The sequence below is a fragment of the Astyanax mexicanus genome, chromosome 15, assembly GCF_023375975.1.
Source record: "Astyanax mexicanus isolate ESR-SI-001 chromosome 15, AstMex3_surface, whole genome shotgun sequence".
Classification (NCBI taxonomy): domain Eukaryota; kingdom Metazoa; phylum Chordata; class Actinopteri; order Characiformes; family Acestrorhamphidae; genus Astyanax; species Astyanax mexicanus.
This window is the reverse complement of record NC_064422.1, coordinates 18907845-18923417: the sequence shown is the minus strand read 5'-3', so window position 1 is coordinate 18923417 and position 15573 is coordinate 18907845. Positions and strand designations below refer to the sequence as shown.

Below are 15573 nucleotides of genomic sequence, written 5' to 3'. Positions count from 1 at the left end.
TTGTCTAGTCTCACAAAACTTGCTAAATTGGGTAAATTCATGTGTAGTGATATTTATTTATTTATTGTATTTTTTTAAAGTTGAAGCTCAATATTTAAACTTTCACTTTCCATTTCTTTTTTTTTTCCGAAATTGACAAAACTCCTGATTTAGCTGATTTAGATTAGGGTTAGCTAATCACAATATTAAAAATTATTATTATTTTTTTTTATACTGGCACATGTATTTTTGCAGTAGGCGAACAGAACAGAAGCATTGTCGCAGTCAGCATTAATTGTGTTGTGTTAATGAAGTTAAATCAGATTTAGAAGAGCTCGTGTGATGTTCTGAATGGACTGTTGGCTGTAGTGTGAGCTGAGCTGGGGGATGGATGTTCAGTCAGAGGAGAGAGAGTGAGTTTGACCTGCTCTCTTGCTGCAGCCGGCACATGACTCAGTGTGGGTGATGTAGCAGTGATCACTCTGCAAGCGTAGCACTTTTAAAGGGCTTTTGGGCTCATGTTCAGCGGTGTGAAGGAGTTCATTTCAGTCCGTGTGTGCTGTGCATGCAAACGAGCAAAAAAAAAAGGACACAGATACAATTTCTGCCGGCCCTTTTAGAGGTGAGCAGAACTGCAGAGTGCTGTATTTGGTCATACGGTGTGGTGTTTTTAAATTAATGCGCTTTATTAAACATATATCTGGTTAGCATCATAGTATTTTAATATGTAATGGAGGTTAGATAATTGCTATTGACCAGTTGTACCTAAAAAAATAATGTTTTAATTGCAAGTTAACTACGGTGGCCCGTAGTGCAAAACAAATGTCAGAAAACAAAATTACAAAAAATAAAACAAATTTACATACGAAAATAGTTACATTCAAGAAAACAAAATTACCAAAGAAAATTTTACATTTTACATGGACAAAAAAACTGAAAAACAATTTTACAAAAATTAAAACAAATTTACAAGACGCGGAACACTTACCAGCCCTGAAACACTTTTACAAACTGCGATTCTTTTACTTGAGTAGAATTTTAGCAAAGAAAAGGTACTTTTACTTCATTACAATTTTTCAGTACTTTTTCCACCTCTGTTTAATTGCATGTCGAGGTTAACAGTGGGTAGATGTTCTGCCTTACTTTACTTAACAGCAGAAAACATGATACAATGTTGCTTGAAAGTTTGTAAACCCTTTATAATTTTCTATATTTCTGCAGAAATATGACATAGCGTATTTTTCACACTATAAGGCACACTTAAAATCCTTTATTTTTCCAAAAAAAATATAGCACTTTATGTATGGATTTTACCAGTCAGGTTGTAAGGAGCAGTAAAGCCACTTTTCTAAAGTACAGAGTTATACAGGAGTTTCAGTTTAGTTCTTTAGCTAGTATTAGCATTAGCTGCTTACCGGGCTAAGCACTAGCTCTTTTGTTGTTCAGAGGTGAGTATTATCGGACTGTATCCTCCTGCTAACCCTGGATAGCACTGCTGGAGCAGTATTAGCCGCTAACCATGCTAAGCACTAGCTTTTTCACCGTTAAGAGGTGAAAGGGTTCCTCAGTGTAGCTCTGTCAGGTGGCTAGCAGTTAGTGGCTAATGCTAATGCTTCAGCTTAAGTACTGGAGAAAGTCGGGAATCTTAGTTTACTGTAAATAAACGGAAGTGCTTTACTCACCCAAATAAACAGTTTTTAGGAGAGAAATTTGTGTAGATTAATATCCAGCACTCTTTTGACTTTGAAAGAAAATGTTTTTTTTTTTTTTTAAGAATTACAGTTTTGTGTACTTAGCTTAGCTTTACTAACCTTAGCTAATCTACTTTTTTTGGGTATAAAAAATATTTTTTAATGTGCTGTACTACAATTTTTAGCCTGTTACAAACATCCTTAAATTTAATTTTAAATTGACATTTAAATGTTATTTAACACTGTATCCTATAATTTACTTATATTCATATTTTCCCAATTGTAATTACAGAGCATTAAAATACATTGTAACTGTTATGTTAATGTGATACCTAAATATATTTTTTAAAAACATTTTACCAATGTAGTAATTTAATTTACTTTCTAAAAAAAAGTTACATGATACATTGCACTTTAAGTAACCTACTGTAATAGTTGTTTTTTAACACAGTTTGCTAAAAATGTAGAAAAGTATTTTTGTAAATAAGTATTGTAGAAATATTTTAAATTACATTAAACTAAAAGTGTACTTCATAAGAGTCTGTTTCTAAAAAAAAATACCCTATATTGTACTTTTTAAAAAGTATGATCAAAGTTTACTTTCAAACATTTGCTGAAAGCATAATATTAATGTATGTTTAATATATTTTAAGTAAGTACATAAATCTGTTAGTATATTAACAGCATACTTATCTTACATTTCTCAGTATGTTTTAAGTACAATTAAGTATATATATATATATATATATATATATATATATATATATATATATATATATATATATATATATTTTTTTTTTTTTTTTTTTTTTTTTTTTTTTTTTTTTTTTTTTTTTCACCAGGGTGGACAACATTATGTTTGCAAAAGGAAAATCTGAATTAAATCTTCATTCCAGCATAGGATTCTTATTCCATCTGTGAAACTTGGTGGAGCTTGTATCATGGTTTGAGCCTGTTTTGCTGCATCTGAGCAAGGATGGCTTTCCTTCATTGATGAAACAATGAATTCTGAATTATATCAGAGAATTCTGTGAGGGCATCTTTTTATAAACTGAATCGCAAGAGAAGGTGGGTCATGCAGCAGGACAATGACCCGAAGTACACGTCATTCTACCAAATAATGGTTCATGAAGAATAAAGTTAATGTTAGAAAGTTAATCTTAGTTTAAACTAAAGCTTGTGAAAGGACCTGAAGCGAGCAATTAATGTGAGGAAACCTACGAACATCCAAGAGAAATGAAATATAATATAATATAAAATATAATAACGTTCAATAATAAATTTATAGTAATAGTAATTGAGGATGTTCTTTTATCTGCAGTGTGGTTTGTTAGCAGTAGGACACTGTGTGAGTGAGTTCAGTTTATATAAGGCTGTCTAATCTTGAGTGTTTTAATGTAGCTTCAAAATGTAGCAGCCAATTATGGAACATCTGTTAATCTCACCTTTTATGACAGTGCCAAAAACAGTCACGTACTGTATAGAGAATACATTCAGTAGAAGCGCAAGCAATATTATTGGCACACGAAAACTGGTGTTAAAGCTGCTTAAAGGATATAGTTAGCATATATAGCATGTTAACAGATACAACGTTAAATTTAACTTTTAAATTATCAACTGGAACAAGCTTTATTTATCAGAAAAAAACAGATAAAAAAGAAGAAAAAACTCCAAATATTTAGTAGTTCGTTACAATACATCTCCTACTGTAATACTTTCCAGTGGAGACCCTTGTCCAACTTCCAACCTAACATCAAAATGGTAAATAATGTTATAAATCCTAATTCACTGCAAACACATAAAATCACACAAATAGACCACACATAAAAAATAAGCCCCTAGAAACCTCAAACGAAGAATAAATAATAAAAAAAAAATGTGAACACTGATGTTTTTCACTGTGGATTTTACTGTGTACATCCCTAACAATAAGACATTTCACTGGGGGTTCTATGCTTTATGTTTTATTGATTTTTTTTGTACTGCTACCATATTTATGTAAAGTTGCTTTGCAACAGCATCACTTGTAAAAAGTGTATATTGTTACGACCTGGTTCTTGGGTCATCTCTCTCTTTCTGGATTCTCTGCCAGACCAAAAACCTGACTGTATAGTTATTGAGCCTGTATGAGTGCATTGTAAATGATGTATTTAACTTAGTTAGTCACCACAAGCCAGCAGTGAGACCTGCTGAATGAGAAGGAAAACATGGCGACACCCCTGTTCCATACTAGTGACCAGTGTTGGGCACGTTACTTTGAAAAAGTAATTAGTTATAGTTACTAGTTACTTCTCCAAAAAAGTAACCGAGTTACTAACTGAGTTACTTCACTATAAGAGTAACTAGTTACCAGTAAAAGTAACCATTGCGTTACTTTTGTGTTACTCGCCCCTGTAACCCCCCGGCCCCCAGAGCGTGTTTCATAAGTCAGATGAATAGAGTGCACGACAGCAAAGACAACAATCATTGCTTAGGCGGTTATCTTATCCACCCCTCCCTTGTGACTCACACACAAACCGCACACACTTGCGCCTGTGTCTGTATGAGCAGTTTTAAAAAAAGTTCATTGAGCGGCTAAAGTGACAGAGTAATTATTTAGATTATTCGTTACTGAAAAAAGTAACGGCGTTATCAACCCCATCACTGCCAGTGATGCAAAATGCATCTTATAATCTGGTGCACTTTATGTATGAAGACCAGAAAATAGACGTTCATTGATAGTGCGCCTTATAAACCAAAGCACCTTATAGTGCGAAAAATACAGTAAAGCATCATCAGATTTTCACTAGAGACAGAATATTATACTTGGTAATTTATCTATTTAGGAAAATCATCCAATATTACATATTTGTTAGTGGCAAAAGTATGTTAACCTCTAGAATTAGCAGTTAGTTTGAAGGTGAAACTAAAGTCAGGTGTTTTCAAACAGGAGGATGACATTCAGGTGTGAGTAATCACCAGAGGTGGAAAGTAACAAATTACATTTACTCACATTACTGTAATTTAGTAGATTTTATTAGTAATTTGTCATTTTAATAGGTAATTTTACTTTTACTCAAGTACATTGTCTGAATAAAAAAATAAATAGTTTTGTTCTCCATGGCAGCGCAGCTGAACTTTTCCATGCAACGTTTATTACGGTTAGCGGGAGAGACGCTGTGTGAATCAGCTGTGTAGCCTGGGGTCTGTGTGCGCCGCTCGGGGGAACAGGTGTACATCAAATAAATAAAAGTAACTATGTAACTTTTACTCTAAGTAAATTTTAAATTGAGTATTTTTTTACTTTTACTCGAGTCGATTTTTAGATGGGTACTTTTACTTTTACTTGAGTAGATTTTTAGAAAAGTAAAAGTACTTTTACTTAATTACAATTTTTCAGTACTTTTTCCACCTCTGGTAATCACCCAGTTTTATTTAAAGAACAGGGATCTGTCAAAATGTGCTCTTTAAGTTAGACATTAGAGCGTTATTCAATCATGCTATTTTAGATTCACTACTTAAGTACATTTGAAGGTAAAGACTTTTGTACTTTTAGTATAGACCTTTTGGTCTTAAGGGAGTACTTCTACTTTTACTGGAGTAATATTTTACTTTAACTCAACTACATGGTTTGTGTACTTTGTAAACACCACTTGCACAAAAACAGAATTTAGTAGGCCTTGATTTAATAAGTCAAATCTCTCTCTCTTTCTCTCTCTATCTCTTTTCAGGTACGTTTGTTGTGCAGGTGACGGCCACAGATGCTGATGATTCCACATATGGGAACAGCGCTAAAGTGGTGTACAGCATTTTACAGGGTCAGCCGTACTTCTCTGTGGAACCAGAGACAGGTCAGTTTCCAAGCGTTTCGTCATGCTCACCTCCATTTCTCCCTTCTTCTTCTCTTCTCTTCGCTTCTCCAGAATATGTTCAGCACATCCCCCACCCCCCACCTCACCACACACACACACACACTCTGCCTGGACCACACTGCCTGTACAGGTCTCTTGCCGTCAGAGCGCTGATGGGGATTAGGGACGGAGCACGGGTGAATGTACAGTAAATGTAATAGTGTGTAAATTGCATTTTTAAAAGCAAATCTGCTGCGTTTGCTTAAACAAGAGAAATGAAATACAAAAAAAAAAAAAAAAAAAAAACACATTAGCGGATTACTGGGCCAGCTTATCGATATTATGCATCATCTCTGATGAGTTTTACCCTAGAAATGGGACAATAATCTGTGTGTGTGTGTATGTGTGTATGTGTCTGTGTGTGTATGCCCATCTGTAGTGTGTAATCAGGATATATATTTAACCCTTTTTAAACCCTGCGTCCATTACAATGAACATCACACGTAACCTTTTTTAATGTTGTGTTGTACATAATACTAATTGAGACTCATTGTTGTCTCAGCCAATGAACAAGTTAACAAGCCAATGAACAGTAGCTTAGCCCCGCCCACTTTCCTGGAAAAAAAACGGCAGCTCAGGCATTAGAGTGTGGCAGCACTTGAAAGCCAACGAGACGAGAGTAATAAGAGCTCATTTTTGCTAATTTCATGTGATTTAGACACTTAAATCATGTTTATTTTACTGTGTAGGAATGGTTTGTGACATTAAAAAGGTCAATATATAAAAATAAAATAAAAATGTTAAACATGTTAGTTAATAGGATTTAACTTGATGTTATATTAGAGTATTTGTGTGTGCAATACAGGCAGAAAATAGCATTTTTTATTTTACCATGAACATGTTAATACAGTATTACTGTATTTTATACATGAGGCCTTCCAAAAATTCAAATTTCAAAAGTTTAAACTTTAAATGTTATTATTTCACTTAAGCATTAAATGTATACATTTCATATTATAAGTCACAGGATTCATTTCATGAAAAGTCATTACATGAAAATCAGAGTCTTAGCATAACGAAAAATTATGTCAAAGCAGTCATAACAGACTGTAACATATTGTAATAATGCTTTAATGATGAACATAAAACAGACACATGCAGGGTTAGGCTTCAAAAAGTCTGATAGGGCAGTTTATTTATCTCCTACAGTGTGGAAAGACAAAAAATAGTGGAGAAAAAGAAAAAAGAAATGAATAATGCTGGCTGGAGCGGCTCCTCCAGACTCAGCAGTGTGCTAAAAAGGCTAGGTTTGGCGTTTTAGTTGCTGATCCAGGCAGAGGACTGAGCAGCTTCAGCTGCACCCCATTAGCCTTTGCCAAGCGTGGCTCGTGTGATGGTCTCACCTTAAAGCCATGCTGCTTTTGCCATCCAATATTTTGGAGGCCGAGAGCCACGGACTGCATCTTACCATATTCCAGACGTTTCTGTAGAGGTTAGATATTAATTAGGTAAAAAAAAAATAATAATAATGTTAAGATACAAAAAATTTATGTGGAACTGCTAACATTCATACAAGACCTGTTAGACCACCAACACTGCCCCCCAAAAAATGACAGCACCCTCCATAATTATTGGCACCCCTTGTTAAAATGTGTTTTAAAAAAAAAGCCTTAAAATAAATGTACATTTATTCAACACAAGTGAATACAAAATAAAAATCCTAATTAAGAAATATTCACAAAATGACCAGTTTCACAGTTATTGGCACCCTTAGCAATTTCTTGAAAATGAATGTATTTGAACCATTTATGTTATTTCTACTGTAGAAATGTATAAAGTGGCTCAAAGTACCTAGGAACCTTTAATTAGTAATTCATCACTTCCTGTTTCTATGGGGTGTAAATATGGTGTTACACAGAGCCCTATTTCTCTTACTCACTCTTAAAAATGGGAGAGAGAAAAGAACACACTATTCAAATATGGCAGATGTGTGTCGTCCTTTTATAAATCAGGCAGTGGCTACAAGAAAATAGCAGAGTAATCATCAAAAAGTTTAAAACATCTGCAACGGTGACAAACAAGCCTGGAAGAGGATGAAAGTGTATTTTGCCACTACGCACAGTGAGAAGGATGGTAAGAGAAGTAAAAAGTTCTTTGAAAAATCTGGACATTTTGGACCAGAATCTGGTGGTCTCTGCCCAAAAGCTGAAGATGGGCCGTCACTGGGTCTTTTAGGAAGGTAATGACCCTAAACATGTGGCCAAATCTACTCAAAAATGGTTCACAAGGCAAAAAATCAAGCTCCTCTCATGGCCATCTCAGTCCCCAGATCTCAACCCTATACAAAACCTGTGTGTGATTATTTTTTTCCACCCATAAAGGGAATTTTGCCCTTTATTTCAAGTGCCTTTAGTTTTCCCATAAAGAACACTTCTTAACCAGGGATGCCAATACATATGGAGGGCGCTGTAGTTGATAAGTCTACGCTACGCATAAAATACAGTAAAATACAGTTTAATGTTCCCCCCCCCAAACATTGTAAATAAATACTGAAGTTATCCAGACTATGAAGGAACACCTAAGAAATCATGTAGTAACTTAAAATTGTTGAACAAGCCAAAATACTGCTGGTAACTCTAATGAACTTTTCCTTGTGCAACAGAAGAAACTCTTGCTCTTCTTTTCTTGGCCTAGTCCTGATGAAAGCCAGTTTCATCCTAACATTTTTGATGGTCTTTGCAAACTTCATTTCAAGTAATTTTTTCTTCTTAACTTAGGCTACGTTCACAAAAAGGCCAGGTGGTTTGCTTTTGCTGTTTTTTTTGCAGCTATAGCTGCACAGCTGCACCAAGAGATTGTGTGGGTATGAGAGAGAAGCACGTAGCGCTAATGCTAATGTGTAAAAGCAAAAAGACGCATGAATTCAGATTTGACGGTTTAAATTTACGTTGCATGTCCGTGGATCGGATACATATCTGATTTAGGACCACAAATGAAAGTGGCTTGAATCTGATTGGAAAAAAATGGATTTGGCACGTTCACACAGCCATGAAAAAATCAGATCTGAACCACATTGGGCAAAACATTTGAGATTTTAGTCACTTCAGCCTGGTAATGTGAACGTTGCCGATTAGAACATTACTTTAACAGAGCTATTCACTGTATACCAACTTTATCCCTTCACAACATTACAACCGATGCTCTCAAACACATTAAGAGGCAAGAAATTCAAGTAATTTCAGCTGAAAGCTGACTGAGAAAATCCAGCCAAGATACTGTGCTGTCAAAGCTGTCCTCTAAGTGAGAGGTGCTATTTTAAAGAATCTACAGTATAAAATATACTCTGCTTTGTTGACTGATACTGTTCTGTGTGTATTCTTTAATTTATAACTTTATTGCAAACTTTAGAAGAATTCTTTTTATGCTCACAGCTGGTGTTTTATCTCAGGTATCATCCGGACAGCCCTTCCCAACATGAACCGCGAGGTGCGTGAGCATTATCAGGTGGTGATTCAGGCCAAGGACATGGCAGGACAGATGGGGGGTCTCTCGGGGACCACCACAGTTAACATCACGCTGCTGGACATCAACAATAACCCACCGCACTTCCCCCAGGGTAAGACACACCGTGTGACCCCTGTACTGTTTTGATGAGGCAGCGTGTGTGCATATATATCGGCTCTGAGGGAGTTCATGCTGATGCTGCTCTAATGCATATTCTCCGTCCTGTCCTGTTATTTTTTCTGCTAAACTACGCACTACTGCTGTTCCAGTGAATTTGTGTGAAAAAATAATGTTTCATAGCATTTTTAGCAGTGGCGTCAGTCGATTAAAAAATTTAATCCGATTAATCACAACAAAATTATGTGATTAACTGCGATTAATCACATTTGTTTTTCTTCGAACGCAGATTTTTATAGTGGATAAGAGAATGCAGGATACATTGGATTGTAAATGTCTGTGGTTGTGAGGATTTCTGAATTCATTTCTTAATTTTATGAGTATAAAAATCTCTAAGGCCAGGAAAGCGCGGGTCTGTGTGTGCATGTGTGTGCATGTGTGTGCGCTCGTGTGCATGTGTGTGTGCATGTGTGTGTGTGTGTGTGTGCATGTGCATGTGTGTGTGCGCATATGTGTGTGTGTGTGTGTGCGCGCATGTGTGTGTGTGTGCATGTGCAGGGAGAGAAATATAGAGACAGAGCAATATATAGAGAGCAATATAGAGACAGAGCTATATATAGAGAGAAATATATATAGAGAGAAATATAGACAGAGAAATATATAGACAGAGAAATAAATAGAGAGAAATGTAGAGAGAGAGAAATATATATAGAGAAATATAGAGACAGAGCAATATATATAGAGAAATATATATATAGAGAAATATATAGAGACAAATATAGAGACAGAGCAATATAGAGAGAGAAATATAGAGACAGATCAATATATAGAGAGAAATATATAGACAGAGAAATATATATAGAGAAATGTAGAGAGAGAAATATATAGAGAGAGAAATATAGAGAGAAAATTTGAGAAAGAGAAATAAAGGGAGAAAAATATATATAGAGAGAGAAATAGAGAGAGAGAGAGAAATATATATAGAGAGAAATAGAGTTTTGGTCCATTTCATCTTTTTAAACCCATATAAGTATGAGGGGTGTATTCACCTTTGTGTATAAGTATTATGTATGTGCACTGCAAGAAAATCCATTGGCAAAAGCTAGACAAAATATATGTAAATTGAGACATAAATGTTTAAACTAAGCAAAAAAATCTGCCAATGGGGTGAGCAAATTTTTCTTAGTAAGTTTTTTTTTAAATAAGCAATCACAAAGTTTCAAAATGAGAGACAAAAATATATAACTTGACTAGTAAAAAAGGTGAAAATTCTAGATGAGACTGAATAAGATCATATTCCTGAAATAAGTAAAACAATCTTACACTTATGATGCTTAATAAAACCAAAAAAATATCAGAGAAAAAGAATAAGATTTATTGCCTTAAAACTAGCTAATTACACTTGCTAAGAATAATGTTTCTGCAGTGTGTGTGTCTGTGTGTGTGTTTACTCTTTGAATGGGTTAAATATGGAGGACACATTCCCTTAAATAGCACAAATAGCGTGGTTCTTTCGTCCTTCTTTCTGTTTACTGTTCCATTTACAGAAACTGTTGCTTCAGCTCAATCGATGCCACTCACTCTTTTAGCTCAAGCTGTAGACGTGATGTTGTAGATTTGATGGTAAACATTGCAGTTAACCTAATCTAAGCTCTTCATTAAGAATAAATCACTCAGAAAGACCTCATTCAGTGAAAATGCAGTAAAAATGTCTGTTTTGTGCTGCAGGCGTTTATCAGTTCAGCGCTCCGGAGTCGTTAGAGCCGGGCAGTACGGTCGGTCTGCTGAAAGCTACAGACGCAGACACAGGGAAGAACGCAGAGATGGAATACACCATCATGGATGACCAGGACATGTTCCAGATCTCCACCAACCGTGTCACTCAGGAGGGAGTCATCACTCTGAGGAAGGTCAGAAATCACTAGTGCAGCTTTACACTGTCTGTACTGCTATACGCCATATTGAAAACCAGCAAGGGGAGACTACATTAGCTTAACTGGATATACTTTACAATACAGTTGCAAGAAAACGTATGTGAAACCTTTGGGATGACTTGAATTTCTGCATAAATTGGTCATTAATATGTTCTGATCACAACAATAGACAAACACAATCTGCTTAAACTAATACCACACAAAAAAAAATTATGTTTGCATGGTTTTATTGAACACAACATGTTAACATTCACAGTGCAGGGTGGAAAAAGTATGTGAACCCCTAGGCTAATGACTTTTCTAAGAGCTAACTGGAGCCAAGGGTCAGCCAGTTAAATTAATTAGATGAAACCGGATGTGTTGGGTAAAGCTGCCCTGCCCTGTAAAAAAACACACACCAGTTCTGAGTTTGCTGTTCTCAAGAAGAATTGCTTGATGTGAATCATGTCTCGCCCAAAAAAGAGCTCTCAGAAGACCTATAATCAAGAATTGTTGACTTGCATAAGGCTGAAAAGGGTTACAAAAGTATCTCTAAAAGCATTGATGTTCATGTGTCCACGGTAAGACAGACTGTCTACATAAATGGAGAAAGTTCAGCACTGTTGCTACTCTCCCTGGGCGTGGTCGTCCTGTAAAGATGACTGCAAGAGCACAGCGCAGAATGATCAATGAGGTGAGGAAGAATCCTAGAGTGTCAGCTAAGGACTTAAGGAAAACATTAAACAAGAATGGAGTCCATGTGAGGACACCACGAAGGAAGCCACTGCTGTCCAAAAAAAAAAAACATTGCTGCACGTTTGAAGTTTTCAAAAAATGCACCTGGATGTTAGAACACATTTAATGACCAATTTATGCAGATTTATGCAAGGGTTCACATACTTTTTCTGTACGTGTACAAATATACTGTTTGAATACATCTTTTTGCAATCAGTGTATTGTCTGTCCCCTGAAACTACTCTTCTACCATCTTAATTTACCTTCTAGTGTTAAGTTTATTCAGCACAACATAACCTATGTTGATTTAAAGGACTGTAACTCAGCTAAGCTCAATAAACTTGTTATAAAATATTATTTCTTCTTGAATTGAGTTAAAGAAAAATTGTGGCTCGAGTGAAGCGAACATGTTTTTTTTTCAAGTGTAGAAAATAAGAAAAATTCACACAGTCATTTTTTCTCGATTTCAGCCTCTGGACTATGAGAAGAGGAAGATGTACACTATGAAGGTTCAGGTGGAGAATGTCTACCTGGATCCACGGTTTCATCCACGCGATCGCTTCAGAGACACGGCCACGGTGAAGGTTACGGTGGAGGACGTGGACGAGCCTCCTGTCTTCAAAAGACCTGCCTACATCATGGAGGTCAAAGAGAACGCCGAGATTGGAACCATCATTGGATCTGTCAGCGCTGTGGACCCCGACGCTAACCGGAACATTGTCAAGTACGTCCAGATTCACAGTATAATAGAGAGAATCTAACTGATGTATATTAATCTCAGCAGTGAGTTCACTACTGCAATGACCAACAATATTAAGAGAGATTTTTTTAACTAAGCAGTGCTTATCTGTTATCAGTTATCAAGTGTCTTAAAGACTTAGGGACCTATTTTAGCGATCTATAGGTGAGCCGGCACACCTTTGTTTTTCTTTGCCAAGATAGCAATATGCCATCATACTATCTTGGCAAATTAATATAAGATACAGGGGTTGAACAATGAAACTGAAACAACTGTCATTTTAGTGTGGGAGGTTTCATGGCTAAATTGGAGCAGCCTGGTGGCCAATCTTTAATTATTTGCACATTGCACCAGTAAGAGCAGAGTGTGAAGGTTCAATTAGCAGGGTAAGAGCACAGTTTTGCTCAAAATATTGCAAAATTATGCCCTGATCTGAAGTAATTCAAAAACAGATCAGAAAACAAAGTCACTGATCATCTATCAGTCTGGAAAAGGTTACAAAAATGTTGAACTTTCCCAGGAGTGACCAGCCTTCCGAAATTACTCCAAAAGAGCATCGACATATCATCCAGGAGGTCACAAAATAACCCAGAACAATATTTAAAGAACTGCAGGTCTCACTTAAGCTCAGTTAAGGTCAGTGTTAATGATTTAATAATAAGAAAGATCTCCACGGGAGAGTTCCATGGCAAAAAACACTGCTGAACAAAAAGAACGCAACAGCCCATCTCACATTTACCAAAACAAACAAAAAAAAAACATCTTGATGATACCCAGGACTTTTTATACAGTATTTACTTATGTTTTATTTTTATGTTTGATATTTAAGTTTATTTGATAATTTTAAAAAAATATCAATTTGACAAAAAAGCAACAACAGAAGAAATCTGTAGGGGGCAAATTCTTTTTCACGGCACTGATATATATTGATTTATATAAATGATTTGTGAATTTTAGTTGTGAATAGTGCGTAAGAGCTGGTGGTAGTAAGGCTTGCTGCACTGTGAGAAGTGTTCTGAGGTAACCTGAAGTTTGTCCTCAGTCACAGAGGGCTCATTTATCAGTACTCTTTGAGCTGGGGGAGATACCAGCTGCTGCTGCTGTCGTTCAGCTCCAGATGCCAATAAATTCTTATCAGAAAAAAAAAAACAAAAACGAAGAAGAAAGCTGACGAACTCTGTCTACCATCTGTACCACAATCAACTCAAACCCATTTACCTTATACGTTCTCTGTGTTCATGGCATGTTGCCAAAATGTTCTGTTTAAATAAAAAATATATATATTTGTTAATTATAGTTTAAAAAGCATCTGCAGTTTATACTAAATGTAGAGGTTACCAAGGTTTTAGTCTAATAGAAGCCTGAATATCAATCAAGACAAGAATCAAGAGGATTTTTATTGAGTAGAGGTACACAGTACAGTAAAATTACATTCCTCTGTAACCAACACAGTGTAATAGAATAAAATAGAATAAAATATAGACATTAAAGTACAAACATGCAAAAAATGTGCATTATAGAACTAGAACACAACAATAAATACTGCAAACATGTTTAACAGACAGAACAGTGCAGTGAAATAAAATATAAAATAAAATATATAGGTCATAAATTATCACAGCAGTTGCTGAGGTAAAGAATATATACAGTACTTATAGGAATGTTGCATTTGCAAAAAAAACGAACTGTGTTGAGTGCGTGTGTAGAGTTTTGGGTGGTTAAGTTAAGTCCCTGTGTGTGTGTTCCTATGAGGAGCTGTGGCGGGGGGGGTGTAGGCTCCTGAGTGTATATGTGTGTAAGGTGAGGGGAGGTCCAATTCCGTCTCTGTGTGTTGAGGAGTCTGATTGTCTGGGGGAAGAAGCTGTTGCTCCGGTATCTTCTGCCTGGTGGCATTAGTGTGTATAAGTCTTCTGTTCTGAAGTGTATTACATGCAACTTTTCAATTTGATGTGTTTTTTTTTAACTCCTTTTAAATTATTAGTGATTTACGATTTTGTTGAAATCTAGACTTTGTTCAAATATATTTGAGAGATTCTCTCATTTAAATTATTCTCTATTTAGATTTAGAGCTATCAAATATGCAAACTAATATTTATTTTTAAGGGAGTCAAACTCCTGCAAGCATTATAAAAAGAGGGTGAAGACTAGCACATGCCTCCTCCGATACATGTAAATTCAGCCACCTCCTTTTTTTTTTTAACTGCTGCTCTTGTAGCTTTGCCGAGTAGCATCACAGTGCTCTCGGAGGAAAGCACAGTGACCCAGTTCCATCAGCTCACAGACGCAGCCTTGTGCTGATCAACATCGACCTTTGAAGTGATGATGTAGAGAGAGAGAGCGCCATCTACCCACCCAAAGAGAGAGCAAGGCCAACTGTGCTCTCTCGGGGCTAACCCTAACCCAGCCGATGGCAAGCTGCATGAACAGGATTCGAATCTGTGACCTCCTGATCATAGTGGCACGCTGGACCACTCGGAACCCCCTATCAATCATTTCAACTTCAATAAGAGAGTCATATGTGACTAACTGATGATTTTATCCTGATCATCATACAGACATACTGCAGATTTTGTGTTTTTGTGCTGCTCAAGTAATTGTGCAGTTAAAAGCAGAGAAAAGAGTGAAAGCAGATTTTGAATCTGTCTTACCTTTGTGTTTTTTCTTTGATTCTTAGCACTGTTATGATAAACGAGACACAAGCAAATATCACATCTGCTTCTGTATCAGTGGCTTAATTAAGTCAATCATTTTAGCTAACTGCTTCACGATGCGTTGTTTAACGGCTTTGACCTTAAAATGATATCAAAATTCCTCCTGATTGTTGTTTTTTTTTTTATTCACAGCAAAGATGAAAGAAATATTAAAGCCTTTATAGTAGTAAAATGAACTGTTCCAAACAATGATGCCACCTGTCTGACATCAAAAACTACTCTTATCTCTTTTCAACTGCTTGGAGCATCTGCCTCCAGACAGCTAGTGTTTTTAAGAGATAGTGGTAGCGTTCTAGTGTATAAGGTTCAGAAATTCACATTGGAATCTGCTGAAAGCACTGCTTACAAAACCTA

At 36.0% G+C, this 15573-nt stretch overlaps 1 protein-coding gene across 2 annotated transcripts in view; it reads left to right on the top strand.

Annotated features, from left to right (window-relative positions):
• The window catches only part of LOC103041335 (cadherin-10), a 170585-nt gene that overhangs the window by 136271 nt on the left and 18741 nt on the right, over positions 1–15573 (top strand). For both annotated transcript variants that reach the window (XM_049464732.1, XM_049464733.1), the window contains 4 exons: positions 5381–5500; positions 8949–9116; positions 10850–11031; positions 12240–12493. In XM_049464732.1, the coding sequence (XP_049320689.1) occupies positions 5381–5500; positions 8949–9116; positions 10850–11031; positions 12240–12493 (724 nt within the window). The remainder of the gene's footprint in view (positions 1–5380; positions 5501–8948; positions 9117–10849; positions 11032–12239; positions 12494–15573) is intronic.